Source organism: Maniola hyperantus, chromosome 13 (assembly GCF_902806685.2).
Source record: "Maniola hyperantus chromosome 13, iAphHyp1.2, whole genome shotgun sequence".
NCBI lineage: Eukaryota > Metazoa > Arthropoda > Insecta > Lepidoptera > Nymphalidae > Maniola > Maniola hyperantus.
Window position 1 is genome coordinate 4679386 of NC_048548.1, and position 21891 is coordinate 4701276.

General features: G+C 35.8%; 1 protein-coding gene across 1 annotated transcript in view; it reads right to left on the reverse strand.

The window, feature by feature from the left end:
• Positions 1 to 21473, reverse strand: part of LOC117987395 (testis-expressed protein 2) — a 35502-nt gene extending 14029 nt beyond the window's left edge. Inside the window, exons 1-15 of the mRNA XM_069502711.1 lie at positions 21281 to 21473; positions 19888 to 20151; positions 18695 to 18883; positions 18222 to 18322; positions 16813 to 16957; positions 15570 to 16075; positions 14883 to 14970; positions 12771 to 12924; positions 8141 to 8347; positions 5690 to 5760; positions 4954 to 5144; positions 3653 to 3774; positions 2935 to 3094; positions 1236 to 1355; positions 46 to 150 (exon numbers count right to left, since the gene is read on the reverse strand). Of these exons, the coding sequence (XP_069358812.1) occupies positions 46 to 150; positions 1236 to 1355; positions 2935 to 3094; positions 3653 to 3774; positions 4954 to 5144; positions 5690 to 5760; positions 8141 to 8347; positions 12771 to 12924; positions 14883 to 14970; positions 15570 to 16075; positions 16813 to 16957; positions 18222 to 18322; positions 18695 to 18883; positions 19888 to 20151; positions 21281 to 21299 (2442 nt within the window). The 5' untranslated portion in view covers positions 21300 to 21473. The remainder of the gene's footprint in view (positions 1 to 45; positions 151 to 1235; positions 1356 to 2934; positions 3095 to 3652; positions 3775 to 4953; positions 5145 to 5689; positions 5761 to 8140; positions 8348 to 12770; positions 12925 to 14882; positions 14971 to 15569; positions 16076 to 16812; positions 16958 to 18221; positions 18323 to 18694; positions 18884 to 19887; positions 20152 to 21280) is intronic.
• Between the last annotated feature and the right edge of the window lie 418 nt (positions 21474 to 21891).

Below are 21891 nucleotides of genomic sequence, written 5' to 3' on the forward strand. Positions count from 1 at the left end.
ACGGCGCCTTATTCTTAGCAGTAAAGTGAATAAAATATATCAAACACCGGTATTCTTCTTCTTTTTATTTTTGGACCTTTCTTGCGGAGAAGGTTCTAACTGGCACATTACTCCGATGTCCACCCTTTGGTGTACTGCGACTTTGTGGCTCTGTATTACATATTTTTTAAATCAATTTACGAAACTAAAGATTTTACGCTTTTACATATTATAATGTCCCGTCCCGCTGTGACCACGACTGCACCTGGGTCGAAATACTGATAATAATATTCATGAAATTAATCGTGGTATGTAGCCGTTATTTACATTATAAATTTACAAAAAAAAAAAAAAAAACTAAAAAGCATTGATCACATTGCCAGAGATCTTTCAAAAATTTCAACTGCTAAATAATACCTATACTTTGTCCATTTTAAGAACAGCCTTTTGACAGCTCGACGACTGCTAAGTTATAGTGATGTCCTAAAGAAGGTAACAATCGAAATCGCTTATTTTTTTGTAAAAAATATAATATTATATTTATTTTCATATTTATTAGTATGATAATAAATACTATAATCGTAAAAACTGAATTATACGTCAACCGTCCGTGCAGCCGCCATTTTGATGTAGTCTGTCACTCGCAACAAACGCCCGTGCTGGTCACACGCATTTACATTAGCTGAGTAAACGTAAATAAACTATTTTAGTTGTTTTATTTGTATGCCTTATAATAAGAAGAAAGTAAAACATTATACAATGCTAATATTTTAATTTATTGGTTTCAACCTTAAAATTTTGTGTTTTTCCTGATTAAATAACATATTACACCTTAATGTAACAGTAAAAATAAATGCTAGTATGTATACTAGCATTTATTTTTACCGATTATTTGTAATCTGTGGCACAATCGTATTAATCGTTATGTGTCGCACATCACTAAGGGGGCGGTACCCGTCTATGAAGTACAATATTATTTGTATGAAATTTTAACTTAAACAATACGAAACTTCATGGGCGTGAGCTGTCAAAAAACTATTAATAAAATGGACAAAGTATAATGTTTAACTGTGGAATACAGACATTAGAGTTTTTATTTTGAAAATCTGTACTAGAGTGTCTTTTTTATTCAATCCGCCTTGTGACGGTGATATGAACAACCATATGAAGTATCTCTTAGATTTGACTTGAAAGCCTAAGGTCTTTAAATAGTATGGTAACTGATATAATTAATGAATAATGAAACAAATGTATACCTGTATAATTTTCTGCAAATAAGGCCAAAAAGATTTTTCGTATGAGTCGACACTCATAAGGACTGGGTGTGATGGTGTTGTAATTGTGACCCCTTCTGATATGGTATCATTATTTTTACTCTGCAAACAAAATATTATAATATTATGTATTGTATCATATTCAAGGGTATTTTACTCTTAGGGCTCTTTCGGGTTGCGCGTCGCGTCTTCACTCAAGCATTTCTTTTTTAAAAGAATATTAGCCATGATAATCAGGAATAATATTCCCCTTTCCCCTCCAACTAAGCGTAAAACTTGTGCTAGGAATAGGTACAACATAGTGAAACGGGTAGGGTTTGAACTGCCGACCTTTCAGAATCCAGTCCGCTTCTCAAACGTTGAGCTCTTGAGGATCAAGTATAAGTACAAAATATAATACATATATGGTCAAGTATAAGTAAAAAACTAGCCAAGTGCGAGTCAGGCTCGCGCAACGAGTGTTCCGTACTACAGTCGTATTTTTTCGACATTTTGCATGTCAATTCAAAAACTATGATGCATAAAAATAAATAAAAATATGTTTTAGAATGCACAGGTGAAGGCTTTTCATATGATAACCCACTTGATATAGTTATCTTACGTAGAAAATTTAAAATACTAATTATTAGTTCATGACTACAATTTAATTTTTTTTGTGTGATGTAACCACAAATTCACGGTTTTCAGATTTTTCCCCGAATGTCTGCTATAAGACCTACCTATGTGCACGGGCGTAGCAGAACAACGCGAACGCCATTTGGGTTCCCCGACCTCATTCCATGAAGCCCTCGGCAACCTGGGCGGTCTACTCGGCTTCTGGAGTGAGCTTGGATGGCTGGAGTGAAGACTTCAGCGGGGAGGGGCAATGCACGCACAACAGACGGAAACGTTTAAGTGCGGAAACCAGCCCAGAGCGAAGAAGAAGAAGAAGAAGACCTACCTACCTGCCAAATTTCATGATTCTAAGTCAACGGGAAGTACCCTGTAGGTTTCTTGACATACCGACAGACAGACAACAAAGTGATCCTATAAGAGTTCCGTTTTTCCTTTTGAGGTACGGAACCCTAAAAAAAAAGTATGAGAGCATTTATGCAGAAGCGTTTGCTTGTTATATGGCGTAGTACGACGCGCGACACAACGCACCACGCAACACGCCGCGTCTCCAGAAAAGAGCCATTATAACCAAGTCGTAAAACTGTGTGAGATTTTACATCAAACAACTCTTATTTTATACTCGGTTAACAATATCGAGTATATAGAGCCTAAACCAAATGAGTCTTTTGAGGATTTTAGCACAATACCCTCGATACATTTAAGTAGTACAGTACGCGGCAGAAAGTAATGTACATCGATCTTTAGAAAGAGGTACCGGTTTTGTAGAGCATTGTTTCTGTCGTTGAGACAGACAAAACGTCACATAGGTATGAGTGACGATATAGGTGAGGTATAGGTGAGAGTGGTGAGATAACGCTCTGCAAAGCCGAATACGCATAAAGACCGATGTACATTACTTTCTGCCGCGTACTGTAAATTATTAGTCGACGCATTTTAAACTGAGTCGTCGAGTTATCTGTCTGTTTCGCTCGCACTTACCTACGACCTGTAAGTGCGAGCGAAACAGACAGATAACTCAAGGACTCAGTTTAAAATGCGTCGACTATAATAGTGTCAAAGTCCATACCTTAGCAAACGCAACAGTGTCCTTCTCAGTTATCTTATAAACGGATAACTCGACGCCATCTTTAGTTTCCTGGACTGTGTCGCTTCCAGACTTTTCTTCAGAGTTTGAGTTGTCCTGAGATGCGTTCGCTTCTGATACCGCAGTGACTAAACGGCGATACCTGATGAATTAACTTGTGCTAAGACTAAATTTCAAAATTCTCAAAGGTGTGTGAAGTCTGCCAATCCGCACTTGGCCAGCGTGTAGACTATGGTCCAAACCCTTCTCACCCTGAGAGGAGACCTGTGCTCTGTAGTGATCCGGCGATGGGTTGATCATAATGATGATGTTGGTATGCATTATGGTTCTAAAAAAACCGTCGTATTCTGAGCACAAGTAAATTTTAGAGTATTCTAATCCTCTTTTTAGTAATGTAATATGAAAAGGACAGACACATTTTCAGAGTTAAAAATTTTACTAGCTTATGCTCGCGACTTCATCCGCGTGGACTACACAAATTTCAAACCCCTATTTTACCCCTTTAGTGGTTGAATTTTCAAAAATCTCAATTTTCAAAAAAAATTTCAACGTCATAAAAGCTATCTGCATGCCAAATTTTAGCCCGATCCGTCCAGTAGTTTGAGCTGTGCGTTGATAGATCAGTCAGTCAGTCACCTTTTCATTTTATATATTTAGATATATGTATTTCCTTAGATATTGTTTTCCGTAGATTACATACCATTCGTGCTTATCTCGGCCAGTGCGCGCGAAGAGATACAAGCGCGAGTGTTTGTCCTTCGAGGGTTTGACGTGTATGCTCCACTCGCCCTCCACCGTACCTTCGTTACCGGGGTCCAACTCCTTAGAGAAAAACAATACTTAGTATTAGAATTGTTATAAGTTCAAAGTAAGACCACAGATAAAGAGGCATATATAATAGTGCATGTATAATAAAGTAGGTACTTAATAATATTTATCAAATTGGGTATTTTACTACTTTTGAATTTGATAAATATTAGTACTTTATTATAAACTAGGATGAAAATAATGACGTACGCTGAAAAAAATATTAAAATCCAACAAAGATTTACAAAGTTACAGGCATTTTAATTTTGGAGTGGGAGGGACTTCTATCCCTTTCTCGCAAAACGAAAATTTGTATGAAACCGCACGAAGCCACCTACTATGGCATTTGTCAAAATGACGTCATAATTCTATATTGCTATCTCTGTCTAATCAGAAATATTTAAATGCTTATAACTTTTTTATTATTTGATCGATTTAATTAGTTCTTTCAGTTTACGTCATTATTTTTATCCTAGTTTATAATAAAATTATAAAAAAATTGGAGTCAAATACCCAATTCAAAAGTAGGAAAATACCCAATTATGTTTGGACTTTAGCAAGTTCAAGGGCACTCTAATGAAGCCAACATTATAATCATATTATTTCGCTCTAGCGACCGGTTTTAGTAGACATTAGACGAAGTAGATATTTGTTTGTTTTTTATGTAAATACGGTTGCGTAATTGATTATTTTCTGCGCTGAGAACATGATATTTTTATAGTATGTCAATTACAAGGAAAACCGTTAAAATAGAAAGCTTTTTTATATCTTTTGCTAAGAGTTGATTATTATATAAAACTGATCGATTTTTAAGTATCATTTATATTTTGGATGAAGCTAGAACATAGACGCTTCTATCTCAGCATTCCAAGAGTCATACCCGGTACCCGAGTGATCAACTAGGCTCTGACAACCTAAAAATGACGGTATAACCACAAAATTGCCTAGACTGGTGCCCTGAGATGATAAACTCGCTTGCTCAGCGTGCTTATTATTTGACTAGAATTTAATTTAATAATAATAAATAAAAGTGAGTTGTTAGTAAAATACCTATGTAACGTTTTGTCGGTCTGAACGACAGAGACAAGGCTCTACGAAACCGCTATCCCATTCTAAAGGTCAATGTACAATATTTTCGCCGCGTACTGTGCACTACTTTCCTTAAGATTATACTTATATGTAAGTGGAACTTACAGTCTCTTCCAAAAACTCCTTGATTCTCGTCAGTTCACTCTCGTCCAACTCTTCGTCGTCATCTTTAGTGTTTAAGGTTGGCTTGGCGGTAAGCTCCACTTCGGTTTCCACTTCCTCTAACTGTGAGTTCTTATCCGATTGGGCTTGGCTGTCGGGTTCAGCGCCTGTCGTCGTGCTGTCTGTCTTCTTATCTGGTAATTAGTATGTTAGAGTGAAGCCAGACGATGCGTTGCATTGGCAGTGCACCGCCAGCGAGGTGCTGCTGCGTCATCCTACATACAGTGCGACAAAGCTCTTTTGGCACTTGAATGACATTGACATGGGCGCTGTTGAAGAACAAAAGCTTAGACTATTCAAACAAGAACAAAGGGGACACTTGACGGCAACGTTAGTTCCGATTTTGGTGGTGGTGGCTAGTTCCTAGCTAGTTAAGCTTTTGCTTCTAATGGTGGAAGCATAGAAAACTTAGTTCTTTATGGTCTTAACTTAAGAACACCCAAAGTTATCTAAGCTCTAGCTGTAAATAAGCGAGTGGGGATTTTAATGGAATGAGCTGTAATTTTAAAATATTTAATGGTTGAGTTTTTGTCGTACTCTATTTTAATTCATCTCTATGTTATAGGCCATTGCAGGCCATGACTTTTGCCATACAATAAAAAATATGCTCCATATATCTTCTCTTCGACTGTCGACAGTCTTGTCTGAATTAAGTAAACAAAACAAAAAGTTGACATACCTCTATGCATTTTCCTAACTATTCTATGACGTAAGCCTTCTTTTCCTGGTTCAGCTTCGTTATGAGATATACTGAAATAAAAAGGTGAAATACATATTTATACTATAATCACTACCCATAATATGATGAATGCCATGAATGCAATGAATTCACAGCCCTATTTAATGGATTTTGACGAAAGGTACAGAGTTAGTTTTCATCCCGAAGACGGCCCATAGGCTACTTTGTGTCTCAGAAAATTAAAGAGTTATAGGCTACTTTTGGGATTCCGTACCTCAAAAGAAAAAAGGAACCCTTATAAGATCACTTTGTTGTCTGTCTGTCTGTCTGTCCATCTGTCCGTCGTATCTGTCAAGAAAACCTATAGGGTACTTCCCGTTGACCTAGAATCATGAAAGTTGGTAGGTAGATAGGTCTTATAGCACAAGTACAGGAATAAATCCGAAAACCGTGAATTTGTGGTTACATCACAAAAAAAAAAATGTCTTCATGAACAAATAATTAGTATTTTAAATTTTCAAAGTAAGATAACTGTTCATATGAAAGGGCTTTGCCTGTACATTCTAAAACTAATTTTTATTTATTTTTATGTCTTGATAATTTTTTTTTATTTATCGTGAAAAACGTCGAAAAAATACGACTGTAGTACGGAACCCTCGGTGCGCGAGTCTGACGCGCACTTGGCCGGTTTTTTTATCATGGAAAATCAAACTTCCCAGGGGATTTTTAAAAAACCCATATCCACGCGGACGAAGTCGCGTAGTTAGTTTATATGATGCGATGAACTAAATGCCAAGAGGAAATACATTTCGAAATCGAGGACACTGGTGCTAATTCCAACTAAATTGAGACAATTATATGGATCAAATTCATTCATTTGAAAAAATTCAGCATAAAAAAACTTCAATGGGGCCGATTCTCTTGTACACAATCTCTAAACTAAACTAAATTAACAGGTCTAAATCTGGTGCTATCCTTTCCCGCAAGGAACAATATGAAAGGGATAGCAATAGATTTAGACGTGCCATTTTAGTTTAGTTTAGAGATTGTGTACAACGGAATTAGCCACATTGAACCTGTTAAATCTGTGTGATTTTTCTAATAATTTGTTAGTTGCTTGGTATTTCCGATTAGTGACCGTTGGATTGTTCAAAGTACACAAAATCGTTTTATAATTGACTGGCGTTACGCATAACATAATCGTGATTATTTGTTAAATCTTCTATATATATAAAAGCGAAATACCACTCACTCACTGACTAATCACGAAATCTCAAAATCTATAAAGCCTACAAACTTGAAATTTGGAAGATAGCTCCTTTCTAGGACGTACATAGGTGTCAGCTAAGAAACGGATTTGAGAAAATTCCCCCCTAAGGAGGTGAAAGGAGGGGTCGAAGGTTGTATGAAAGTCCTATGTTTTTGAAGTTAGAGACGTAAAAATCGACGTTTAGGTTACTAGCTTCAAATAATAAAAATCTGTATAAGTCATTTTGGAAAATCCTCCCTTAAGGGTGGTAAAATAGGGTGGGAAAAGTTTGTATAGGAAGTTTTAACTATTGTTATTTTAACTTGAAATTTGAAACGTAGGTTCTTTCTAGGGGACTAGTGTAAGATAAGAAAGGATCTTACGAAAATCCCCCAAAGGGGTGAAATGGGGGTTGGAAGATTATATGAAAATCCTATGTTTTGAAGTTAGCGACGCGAAAATCCCTTTTGCAGCGGGAAAATTTCGAATCTCATGAGAAACCAGAAATTTTACGCGGACGAAGTCGCAGGCAACTGCTAGTATGTTGATACAGGAAACAACCGATAAAACATAAGTCGTAAAATGTTAACGTTCTATCTATCAAATAGATTAGATTAAATGTCTTAAAATAATAATCAATACTTATAATAAAATAAATAATAATTATTTCGGATAATATGGATATCGGGATACTGAAATTATAATAAACAAAAGTATATATCATTTTTTCTTCATGTAACGGTGATTAAGCATTAATCATTTGTAAAATAATTCACTCCATTTTCAAGATCTCAGTATTCCAATATTGCAATGCAGTCTAGTAATCCACAATCCAGAATTGCAGAAGTGTACTGAATCTAGTAAGTAATCCAGTCCAGTAACGATCAATTCCAGTCTAGCACTGGAATGAACTTACTGGATTAAAACAATAAAGACTCTGCTAAAATGTCTTTACATCAGTACCCTTATTATATCAGTAGCCTTATTATAAATGCAAAAGTGTGTTTGTTTGTTGGTTTGTCCTTCAATCACGTCGCAACGGTGCAACCGATTGACGTGATTTTTTGCATGGGTATAGATAAAGACTACAGAGTGACATAGGCTACTTTTTATCCCGGAAAATCAAAGAGTTCCCACGGGATTTTTAAAATACCTAATTCCACGCGGATGAAGTCTATGAAATATTAAAAAAAATTACAAACCTCTTTTCTCTTCTTCTCCAAACGAACTTTTTCTTTTTTTCGGGACTAGTATTAGTTTCTATGCTCTCCGTTTCTTGTGGCTGGTCTTTACTCTTCTTCTCCCCGGTTTCAGGCAGTTTCTTATCAGCCGCACTTTCCTTTTCCAGTACTTGTATTTTTTCCTTTTCGTTCAATATTACGCAGATTGGGTATTTTTTGCTCCATTGCCTTGGTGGAAAATAGGTTTTTATTAGGCCACGAATATAGGTCGTCGCGTCGGTTTAGACACGTGATTGGTATAAAAAACGCTAAGAATGAATTGGTTTTTGGAACGTTTCAAATCTCTATTATTGGACACAAATTTGAAAAATGGCTATTATATACCGGCAGAAATGTTTCGCATTCTCATGAACAGTTTAAAATGTTTAAATCATTTTCTCTTTTACATTAGGCACCGTTCTTACATCCAGATTTCAAGACTTCGGAACTCTAAGTTTCAGTCAGAACTGACCAGTCAATCCATAGAGATTAATTTTTCAATTGCTACATTATATATATTATATTAAAATACATATTTATTATTATATATTGTATATATTTGTATTAGGTCAAAAAGTTATATTACTCAGTAGGTCGATTTCGTAAAACCTGCATCAATCGACAATTATTATTATAATCTCAATTGTTGTAATTGGCTGAATTTGTGCTCTTCTTGTTGCAACAATGCATTGTAGACAATAGTGAGCGAGCGTCAACCAATCAGAGGTGATTGCGATCGTGACATTGTAGCTGTCATTCTACCGTAATCGAGCAGCTGTTTCTTAAACAGCTGCTCGATTGTTTGGCGATATCTATTGACAGCATACCGCAGAAGTCTGAGCTCATTGATCAAGCGGAGTGGAGTGCAAACGTGTGTGCTTCGATTAATCAGATCATTATTATTATTGAGATAAAGTTTCACGAAATCTATCCGTAAATCTGATTGGTTCATTAAACACGACTTCCTCCGCTCCGCTTCTGTGGAAACGCAATCTTATGCCCGTATTTAAAATATATTGTGTACTTAGTAGAATAAAATATTTACATAACGTTATCAATTTTTTATTGAGTATAATTATTTATTAACATCCTAAAATAATAATCTTTGTAATTCATACCATTTCGGGGTAGATATGTATATCTAAGTAAGACTAATTAAAGACTGATTAATAAAATGACATCACGTTTCGCAGTTGATAAGAAAAGGTGCATAGTAGCTGATACTTGATTTTAAATGCTAAGGCCTATATGAGTCAATAACCCTATTTTACGGGTCTATAAACAAAGGTCAGCGACCAGTTTTTTAGGGTTCCGTATCTCTAGAATTAAAAAATAACCCTTACAGGATCACTTTGTTATTAGTCTGTCTGTAGTGTCTGTAAAGACCCGTGAAGGGAATCAAAACCTATACGGTACTTCCCGTTAACCTAGGATCATGGGCAGGTAGCATTGTCCGTGAATTTGTGGTAACTTGAAATAAAGTATTATTTTTTGTTCGATGGTACGGAACCCTTTTTGTGAAAACTGACTCGCACTTGGCCGGGTTTTTTTGACATAATATTGCTTTGAATTCCACTCTACTTTTCGTGAGAGTCAGGTTTCTTCGCGATATTATCCTTTGCCGAGACTGAAATATGGAATAATAGGCCTGCTGATCTTAAAACCAATATTGTATCTTTACTAATACATATATGAAATGCGCATTATATATTTACATTCCTTTCGTTCCGAACGTCGCATATTGAACCGGTTGTATTTTTAACTAGCCGCTCTAGCAAGGCTATTTGCTTTTCGCGTGACAAATCCAGCGTTTCAAACCTTATGCCTAGATAAGGATTATATTGAATTTATTATTTCCTCTAAACAACGTCCTTACAACGTCTACGTTGTAAGTTTACAAGTAGGGAACATGCGATATTTTTAATTTTGTTTTAATTTTGAAGAATTCCATGTAGAATAGACCACAAGTATATTAAAAAATTAAAACACGGCCATTTATTATAAATGCGAAAGTGTGTTTGTATACTGGTTTGTCCTTCAATTACGCCGCAATGGAGCAACGGATCGGCGTGACTTTTTGCATGGATATAGTTAAAGACCTGGAGAGTGACATAGGCTACTTTTAGTTCTCACGAGATTTTTAAAGACCTAAATACACGCGGACGAAGTCGCGGGCATCAGCTAGTAATTCTATAAATACGAATGTGTGTCTTTTCACGGTCCATTCGTTTAACCGATTTTTACGAAATTCAGAGATAGCTTGAGATAACTTTCGACGATAGCCAGAGACGAACAAAGGCATCGCAAAAATCTAGAGTTCCTATAGGATTTCTAAAAATTCGAAAAGCAAGCGGCAATCTAGTAAATAACTAGCTGATGCCCGCGACTTCGTCCGCGTGGATTTACATTTTTCAAAATCCCCCAGGAAATTTTTGATTTTCCGGGGTAAAAAGTAGCCTATGTGTTAATCCAGGGTATAATCTATCTTCATTCCAAATTTCAGCCAAATCCGTCCAGTAGTTTTTGCGTGATTGAGTAACAAACATCCAAACATCCACACTTTCACATTTATAATATTCGTAGGATTTTGCTTGGTAGGTAATGCTATTAATTACAGGAAAACTTCAAAAGGTTAGGTGATAAAAAGAAACAAACGCCCAATTAGGTCGTTATCAATTTGGCCGACATTTTTCACTCGTGCAACGGGAAGCACTTTTATCCGAGAGTCTGTTATTACTTATTATCACTATATTCTATGTAATAGTATCTCAACTAGCAAAATAAACATATTGTGATATAACATCGAAAAGCGACATAATCAGTACCCTTATTATAAATGCGAAAGTGTGTTTGTTTGTTGGTTTATTGGTTTGTAGGTTTGTCCTTCAATCACGTCGCAACGGTGCAACGGATTGACGTGATTTTTTGGATGGGTATAGATAAAGACCTGGAGAGTGACACAGGCTATTTTTTATCCCGGAAAATCAAAGAGTTCCCACGGGATTTTTAAAAACATAACTCCACGCGGACGAAGTCGCGGGGTAGCTAGTACTATTCCTATAAGCACGCGTGCACCACGGTAAATTTCCGTACAGTTATTTCCGCAAAATCTATGAACTATAGAATTATATACTATACAGCGCGCGCACTGCGGAATTAATTCCGCGCCTAATTTTGAATTCCAATTTACGGATTTTAAAACGCATCGCAACTCACCGCGCCGTGGTCCCCGCTAGCTCTTATGCGTAAAATTTAACTCCTCACGCGCCAATTTCATGTCAAAAGTACGATTTTAGTCTTTATTTTAAAGATGAACCATACCTTTTGACATGAAAGTTGACCCAGAGTTAAAATGGCGCGTAAGGAGTTAATTTGTACGGACTATATATCTGTATATAGGTACCTATGAATGTGTGAATGTGTGTTATCAAAAACATTCTATTTATAACATTTCCTATTGCAGTATCTTGTTGCTAGAGCTTTTTTAGGTAAATCATCTAAAGGTATAAAACAAAAAGGTGACTGACTGACTGACTGACCGATCTATCAACGCACAGCTGAAACTTCTGGCCGGATCGGACTGTAATTTAGCATGCAGATAGCTATTATGATTTCCGCTAAGAAAGGATTTTTTAAATTCAACCTCTAACGAACGAAGTCGCAGGGATAGCAATATTATGAAAATTTGTTGATGTCGTCAAAGATAGTTCAAACAACAAAGAAAAATAGTTTGTTTACTTCTCTTCAATCTTTTTGGCGGCTGAGACCAGACACTGACTCAATCTACCTATCAGGCCTCACCTGACCTATCAGTGACTCAATGAATGAATGTCATTGCAACGACTTGTGACACTTCTCAGCCTTTGACAAGTTTTAAGTGGGCGCAGTTCGGTGCTTTCTTCATACAAACGTAGGAGGGTAATTACTACATTATTTGATATTGTATGATCATAAAAAATTTTTACAAAAAAAATAAAACCGACTTCGTTACACAAACACTAAAAATTGAAAAATAATTTAATTTATTACCGAATATATTATGTATACAAGAGTTAATATAGTTCCATAATAATACTTTTTGGTGCCGGTGCCAATTAGCTTTAGCTGCGCGAATCGTCTAGACTTCATATTTTTATGGGACTGCACCATGGCACCTCATTCGAATTGAGAACCTCCTCCTTTTTTTGAAGTCGGTTAAAAACTAAGTATTATATCGGTTTGTCTTGCCATTATCTAGGTTTTTGATATATGAAACATTGAAAAAAAATATTGATTTTAAAGTTAAGAGCCTCGAAATAATCCTATTTTAACACAAAATTAATGATAACTTTAGGCGCAAGTAAATAAGATTAGGAGTGTGAAAATTCTAAAACAATTTAACATTGGACATAGTTTATTTATTAGTTGAAATATCTTAATTTTGCAAACAAAAATTTAGTTTTTTTTCTCAAAAATACTTTCCCTAAACTCTTTTCGCGTGCTTGATTTCGGTGAAAATCATCGTGCCTCTCACCTTTCTCATACAATGTCAAATGAAAAGCAAACAGTTTACCTACGTGCGCTGCCATTTTCGGTTGAGCGTACTGCGTCACCTTAATAGTAGTTAACTTACCGTCTCCTCACAAGGCCATTGGGCAGCATAATAACCCTCGCTCCCGTTAGGTTGTACAACCTGTGCTGGTAGAATGTTATGTTCTCGATTTTTTCATCCCATAAAGCTCTTTTAGCTATTTTAGTGCTCGTGTACGATATCCTTAAATTGCACCCTAAAAAGATTAAACAGAAGGTATAAAACCGAATGGCAAAAGATTAGACAGTATGATTATACCTATTGGATATTTGGGATGGGTGGTCAGATATTGATGACAGGAAAAATCGTCTTCGAATTCACTCCTCACGGCCATCTCATACAGACGAACGAAGTGGTCTACTCCACTTCGTCTGTATGAGATGGCCCTAACGTCCGAGTATTTTTATAACAACTAAAACTCAGCTTTAAGAGCGTTAACATATAGTTGAAATTGGTATATTCAAAACAAAACACGGAGGAGTTTCAAAGGACGTATGGCCTAGGCGAGCTGCGTGTCACTGCTTTTATGCCACAACAAGTAAAGGTTAGCTAGAGTTGTTATCAAGAAAAACGTTGCTCCCCAGCTCCATTCGTCTGCATTCCGCCTTAGAATAACGCGGTTGATCTTTTTAGTTTTTCTAAATAAAAATCTTTTTTTAAAATTAACATGATTAGATACAATTTACAACTCGATCTTCTCGTTTATTTTACAATAATAATTTTAACAATTAAAATACTATACGCTACAATTAATTGTTAATTTACTCTAGCTCTACATTTATTGAAAAACATTTAGCACAAAAAAAAGGTTGTCTTTGTGAAAATCATTATTTAAGCATATATATTAAGTAACGTAAAATATTCTTTATTGTACACCAATCCGTACGTTATTTTCGTAAAGAAATCTATAATATAAAAATGAATCACTAAATGTGTTGCTCATCGCAAATCTCGAGAACCGCTGAACCGATTTCGCTAATTCTTTTTTTATAATATTCTTGTTATACGAGGATGGTTCTTACGGATACAAAAATTTAAAGTATTAAAAAAAATTAAAGAATCGACTGTTAGGCGGTACGAAGTTCGCCGGGTCAGCTAGTATACAATAAATATGTTTGTATAATAAAGGTATATTTAATTCTGATAGGAAAGTTATATGGTGCTGGCCGAGGCAAAATTTAAACACATTTGAATTATTGGACTGGGCGAAGCTAGTGGCAGAGATCAAGCTCTAAAATATAACAAGGAAAACATAAAAAAAATTATTGATAAATAACGTAGGAGCTTTTCTAAATGAGGTGTAGAAATCATGTTATTTTTTCTCAAACATTTCTAAATATAGCGCTTGAATGACATAACAAATATTAATAAAAAAAAATAAGCAGCTCTTGGAAATTCAAATAACGATTAGGTAGGTAACTGTTAAAAATCGATTAACGTCGATTTTTGTATTCAATAATTATGTTTCTTATCGATTACAAATACCTATTGGGAGATTTTTAGGATCGATTGTGAAATCAAAAATAGGAAATTCCGTTGGACAACATTTAAAATTTAAAATGAAATGACATCCATTACACTGGTCGAGCGCCGGGTTTAATTCGACCAATTACCTCTGAAGGTTATTTTTGTTCTAATAACTGTGCTAAAGTAGAACGCACACTAGGATTTTACAATATGGTTCAAATGCATAATAGATCACCATCATCATAACCCATCGCAGGCTGGCTACTGAGCACTGTTCTCTTCTCAGAATGAAGAGTTTAGGCCATAGTGCACCACGCTGGCCAAGTGCGGATTGGCAGACTTCATATACTCCTTAGAAACATTATGTGGAACTCATGCGGCCTTACGGGCATTCACGATATTTTCCTTCACCGTTAAAAAGCAAGGTATGTTTAATTGTTTAAAACGCACATAACTTTAAAGAGTTAAAGGTGTGAATCCTAGATCCTTGAATAGGAGACTTAACTACTGCATACCAGCTTAGACGTTAATTATATCATGGATTTTATTGACTTTGATTTTACTGAATTCAAAAAACGGTTCTTCATTATAAGTTAAATTTTATAGCTACAATTTAAATCATTATTTGCGGTCACGATATAGGAGGATGGGGTGGGAAACCTATTTAAAAGGAAACGTTTAACTCACCTTCTAGTTTCATGAATGCAGTCAATGTTTTGTTTATATGGTACGAGTAAGGGTCATAGTCTGGATACCTGTAGTGATTAATCCAACCCTATAAAGAGAATTTAGTATTACGTTCAATGCTAATCGGATATTATACATGCGCCGAATAAAGCTAGTCGTACAAATTTGACTCGTGCGAACACGCACGAACAATCCCGCGGGGTGATTACGTATCTCGCGATCATTTTTGTCAAACGTCACACGTAACCGCGGCTAGAGAGAGACAGCAATAGCCACAAAAACAGCAAGCAGAACTTTTGCAAAACCACAATAGTAAAAGCAAATGAACTGTCGCATTGCTACTGCTATCGCTACTGCAACGTTTTACGTAATCACCCCCCCGATCTTCCTAATACGTAATTACGGGTGTAAGTACGACAACCTCGCACCCAGTCTGTGCGCTTGCATAGTATTGCAAGGTCGGGATTGTTTGTGCGTGTTCGTAAGTATGTGTCAAATTCTTACGTAAACGCATCTAAAGTGAGACTAGCCTAAATGTAACGCGTACTCATGATGTCGTTCAAATTTTCAGTACTAAAGATGCATTGAATGCGGTGCGCATGACTTGACTCTAATATGCGATTAGCTTTACAGAAATAATGTGAGGAAATACTAGGTAAATAGTGACACATAGTGCATAACACATACCTCATATTTCTTCAACGGCCTGTGTTCCTTGACCGAAGGTATCGTATACACAAACGGCACTGCATTCGTGTTCTTCAACTGGAAAAAGGTTTTCCGAGGTTCCCACTCACTAAAGTAATTGTCCAGCACCCAATCTTTCACGTTACTTATAAAACTGAAGAACCAAATCCCCAACCAAAATCCATTCCATATATTACAATTTGGGAACAATAAAAAGTTTATTATAAGAAAGATTGTTAGTAAATACATTGAGAATTTGAACAGATAAACTTTTTTTGGTTTCTTTGTGGATTCTTCTTTGAGTAAATTGTTTTTGCTGGGTGGCAATCCGAAGTTTGTGGGGGTAGGAGGGGCTTGGATCACATCTGTATCTCGTGGTCTGTTCTCAATATCTGTCTCTACTTGATCTCCGAATGAGTCTATCGTGTCTTCAAGGGCCTCTACCCCTGACTCTACTTCTAAACTGTCTTGTAGGAACTCTCCCGCTAAATCTGATTCGCTACGAGCTACAACAGTATTGTAAATGTAACAATGCCTTCTTGCATTTCACGAAGGCCACTGACTCATGCTTGTGTTTAAGTCGTATCGGTATACGTAAGGTACACTAAATGTGTGCGTTTGACAGCGCTTGCTCGCGACTGATTGGTCCGACATGCACGCACACTTACGCAATGACCATGTAAATGACGTTACCACAAGTAAATAAAGTTCACTAGCCTTCGTGAATTGCAAGAACTGTACAAGAAATTATTTTAAATTCAAATTCTTAAGGCCCAGTACCTATAGTCTATACAAAATAGTGTTTGTAGAATTTAAAGCCAGAAAATATTCTTTTCTAAGGGCCAAGATGGACCACAGCGGAACAGTAAAACGAGACAGAGTTATTTGTCTATCATAAATTCCATTGCAAATAAATTCCTGAAAGGCCGGCAACGCATCGGCAGTTACTCTGGTACTGCAAATGTTCATGGGCGGCGGTAATCACTTAACATCAGGTGGCCCACCTGTTTGTTTGCTCACTCTCTTTTTAACTTTAAGTAAAGTTTGAGCAAAGTCAAAGTAAAGAGTTCCGAGAGTTTTGTGTTTTTAAAAGTTTGAAAAGATGAAAAAAAAATATATGAATTCCCGAGTACACTAAATAATAAATTGATCAGAACAAAAATTTCATGGATAAAAAAACCATTAAAATCATTTTCATCTCAATTATGTTGGTAAAAAACTTTTCTACAATTATTATTCTTACCTAAATTCTTATGTGTGTCATTGCTAGATTCCGAATGACTTTTGTTCAAACTCAATTCCTTGCTAAGATCAGCGTCGGTAGGTTTGGCTGTTAATGGTTGAGTTACGTCCGATAAATTATGTATACTACTATCCAATGATGATACCTAACGAGGTTTGAGTTATTGTTTTTTCTGTTCTGTGGTTATAGTGCATTTAATATTAACTGGCGTGTTTCCACTTGAAACCGTTATTAGCAATAACAATAGGGTTAATAAACCAAACACTCATAGTGCCCTATCATTTTTAACGGAGCCGGTTCAACCTTATATTATGTTTTGTTGCAAACCAACCAGTGTTGATACTTTTGAATTCACCCGCCACGACTTAATCCTATTGTTATTGCTAATGACGGTCTCAAGTGGAAATACGCCAGTTAATATTGAATGCACTATACTTACGGATTATTATTACGATACGGCTGAATACTAGAACTTCTCTCAATGAGTAAAAAATATAATACCTATTAACAAAATTTTTATAGGTATTGGTGCCTAATCTTAATCCTATTAAGATAGCGTTAGTAGTTATTTGGTCTAACTCATTCTTAAAAAACCTTTATACAGTGGGGAAAGATAAAAATGTTTGACTGATAAGGAAGTCATATTCTATTGCAAATACATATTTCAGATTACTGGAAATGTAATTTCAAGGACTTTAATAAAGGATTCAATAAAAAGGCTATAAATCCAAATCCATACAAATATATTTAAATACAATATATATTTAAACTCAAAGCATTTACTCAAATAATAAAATACATACCACTGAACACTTTTTGATCGCAAATTGATGGATTTCTAAGATAATCATGTAAGGTGATAATTTAATTATGTAAACTTAAAACTAAAGCTACGAGGGTTCCAAAAGCTTCCTATAAAATGAGAAACTGCCTGACTGACATAGCAAAAAATAGCCTGCCGCTTAGTTTTGAGATTCTACGTTTGGGTTTTCTTTATAACTTAGACCTCCACTAAGAAAGGATTTTCAGAAATACCGCCAAGCAAAGACTGGGCTGGTCAGCTAGTTTATTAATCTGAAGGTGTTTTAAGCTGTGATAGTGGTTAGAACGTCTGCCTCTTATTCGGAAATAGAGGGTTCGATTCCGGGCACGCACCTCTAACTTTTCGGCGTTATGTATGTTTTAATTAAATATCACTTGCTTTAACGGTGAAGGCATTATGAAGAAACTTCCATGCCTGAGAGTTTTCCATAATGTTCTCAAAAGTGTGTGAAGTCTACCAATCCTCACTTGGCCAACATGGTAGACTATGGACAAAACCCTTCTCACTCTGAGAGGAGGCCCGTGCTCTGTAGTGAGCCAGTGATGGGTTAATCATGATGAGGTGTTTTATAATATTAATAACTTACCTGATTATCTGTATCACCCATACTCTGCTGGTCAGAATCCTTTATTGCAGAGTTATCCTCAGAATCTGTAGAGTTCTCTCTTGGCAAGGATTTTTCTTTTTCTGTTTATAAATAAAAACCTGAATGAATTTGGCGTTAATTAAATCTATTAAAAGTATGCTCATTCAAAAAGCATGTTATAATTTGAGTGTATTGCAAAAATATATAAAATATATAAAGCATGTTATAATTGCATGTGAGAGACTAGTTATATATATAAAACAAATGGCTAATTTATAATGACTTTACATGATTGGCTAAGATATTTTCGCACCATTCAAAAATAACATTTTTGCGCAGGTACGTCAGCGTAACTCATAATTAGAATAGAATAGAATACATTTTTATTCAAATTATCAAATAATTTAGTTTACCACTGGTACATAAAAGTGGTAGTTAGTACTGTAATATAAAGTACAAAATATAAAATTAACCTTCAACTGAGCGTGTCTTCATATCTTCAACAGCTTGAGCAATTTTAAACTTAAAATCATGGAATATTTTCCATGTCTCATTGGACTCCTTATCTTTAACTTCTGTAACAACTTCCGAAATGCTTCTCTTACCAAGACGGTTCAAGTACTCCTTCATTGGGGAGGATGTCGCCTCTTTAGGAGTGTCACCTATTTGATTTCAAAAAAAGAATATCATTAACTATAAAGTTAATGCTGCTTTTTCACGAGGCATCATCATTATACATTAATGCGGAGGATATGTCATAAGAAAGCTCAGAGTCACTCAGCGAGCGATGGGGAGAGCCATGCTTGGAGTTTCTCTATGTGATCAAATCAGAAATGAGCCGATCCATAGGAGAACTAGAGTAAGCGACATAACTCAACGGGTTGCGAAGCTTAAGTGACAATGGGCAGGGCACATAGTTCGTACAACCCATAGAAGTTGGGGTCCCAAGGTGCTGGAATGGCGACCTCGCACCGGAAGACGCAGTGTTGGAAGACTAGGCGGACGGACGACATCAGACGAGTCGCAGGGAGTCGCTGGATTCAGGCGGCGCAAGACCGTGGCGTGTGGAAGTCCCTACAAGAGACCTGTGTCCAGCAGTGGACTTCTATCAGTTGATGATGATGATGATGATGGAGGATATGTTCCATATACATATTATGCCCTAATAAAAACTGTGACTTCGGAAGAGTAATTGGTATCTTGGGCTACTTGAAATCCAAATCTAAGTTTCTGGAAATCCTTTCTTAGCGTGACATTATACATATATTACGTGAGGAGGAGAAGAAGAAGTGACATTATAAGTGTTAAAAAAAAAAAAAAAAAAAAAAAAGAAAATACCTATAAAATTTCAAGTTTCTAGAGCCAGGAGTTTGAGCTGTTGATGTCAGTCAGTCGGGTCCTTTTAATAAAGTATATTATAGATTAAAATATGTGACAAATAAAAAATAATAATAAAAAATACACAGTTATACAAGTAGTTTTAACAAGAGGTTTTTTTATACACCACTATTTACAATATACATAGTACCTATCTGTGCATATGTGCATCGTTCATCTGATTGAATGGAAACTTCATACAGTTGTTGTAAGCATTTATGTGAAAGTTTCTGGCAAAGTGCCATCAATGTATAAAAAGTTGCATGGGAATCGTAAAACTGAAATATACCTTTTTTTTCTTCAACTTTTGCATCTTTGGAGTCATTTTTAACTTCTTCAACTTTTTCAACAGGCTTTTCATTTCTCATAGATTTAAAATATTTGTCTATTATGGAGGATGATTTTTCCATCTTTTTTGGGCTAGCACTCTCACTTCGGACAGGTGGTTCAGGCTGAGGTGTTGGTGGGTCATCATCGCAGCCCTGGAAGAGTTCTTCCAGTTCTTCATTGTTGGGGTTGTAGCGAAACGATAACGAAGTGTTTGGTGCTTTTCCTGAAAGAATTTTAATGTGTAAACAATCAATTTTACAACCCTGCATATTCACTTACCATCAGGTGAGATCACAGATTGGAGCAAAAAAGTCTCTGCCATCGATATAAATGACAAGATATAATCAAGCGAACATTTTTCATGGTGTAGGAACCAAATAAATCAGCGCTACCTCTTAGATACTAATGAACGACACGTTTGAAATGCAGACATCACTGAGGTTGCATTGGTGCTATAGCACCAATGAGTCTGTGCCATTTTGTTAGTTTTATAACCCTGTCCATACATACAAAGTAATATATAAGTCAATGGTCTCTGCTTTTTTTGAGATCTAACCTATTGGTAAGTGATGACGCAGTCTAAAATAGAAGTGGGCTAACTTAGAAGGGTTCCATGCAGTATAAACCACAACATTAAATTGCTTGGCAGCTGCTTTGCCAGTAGCTAGCCACAGCTGTCTTTCATTATACTAGACCAGAGACCACTAATCAAACAAAGAGATTACCTAAAGTACAGACCCTTTAGAAATATTATAGTTATATATTTTTATTTAAAATATGCATACAGTACATGGCAGAAAGTAATGTACATCAACTTTTAGAAGGAGATAGATTTGTAGAGCATTGTCTCAGTTCTTGAGACCGACAAAACGTCATATAGGCCAATTTAGGCCTTCAAATTCCCACTGGAGTTATTTTACTTGTCGGGATCAAAAGAATCCTATGTCCATCTGACCATCTCAAGGATGCAAGTTATCTTTGTACCAAATTTTGTAATTCAAAAGTTGATTTCAAAGCTAACAGAAAGGAACACTTTCACATTGTTTTTAAATTTACTACTTAGTTTGAAAGTATATTTATAGTGTGGCTGAATAAAATAAATGTGAATATATATAACAAACATTGCGAAATTCGAACAAAGAGTTTACAAAGAGATACAAAAGTAATTTGTTTTGTTATCATTCATACATCTGTTGTCAAAGAAACATTTAGTACAAACACCTAAACTGGGATTTGAATGATCGCAAAGCGGGAGACTTATTTAATCACGTTATTCTACAGAAAGGTACTGCAAACTTTTAAATAAATTCACTGGTAAAATAAATGAATACATAAATAAACTAAACCCCTACCTGCACCTGAAACTTCCATGTTATTATAGAGGCGAATGCTCTACATCACCATTAGCTTTTCCGTAAAGAATTAACAGTTCTTAATCTTTGTTTATAATTTTATATTTTCAATACGTTTCACGGGACTGCACATGGACTGCACCCAACAAAATAATTTTATTCTTCTTTGCAATTTTATTTGCAAGTTGTTGACATAAACTTGACACTTTTAAAATTTGAATTTGACAGTCCGATAAGCGACAACCAGATTGTTGCCAATACTAATAAGTATTCTACAGCATTAAAACTATTTACATCTGTAGGGCGATTGTCTAAAACCTGCATCAATCATTATTACAATCTCAATTGTTCTGATTGGCTGAATTTGTGCGATTCTTGTTGCAACAATACATTGTAGCCAATAGTGAGCGAGCATTAACCAATCAGAGATGATTGCGATCGTGACATTGTAGCTGTCAAACAACCGCGGTAGGGTCACTGCTATCACTCGTATAGATCGACCGAAAAGAGTACTGTCAAATGAAACTAAAACGATTGTCAAATTCAAGTGCGTAGATAGAGTAATAAAGGTAGATACAGGAACGTTTGCCTTCTCATTCACACTAAAAAGA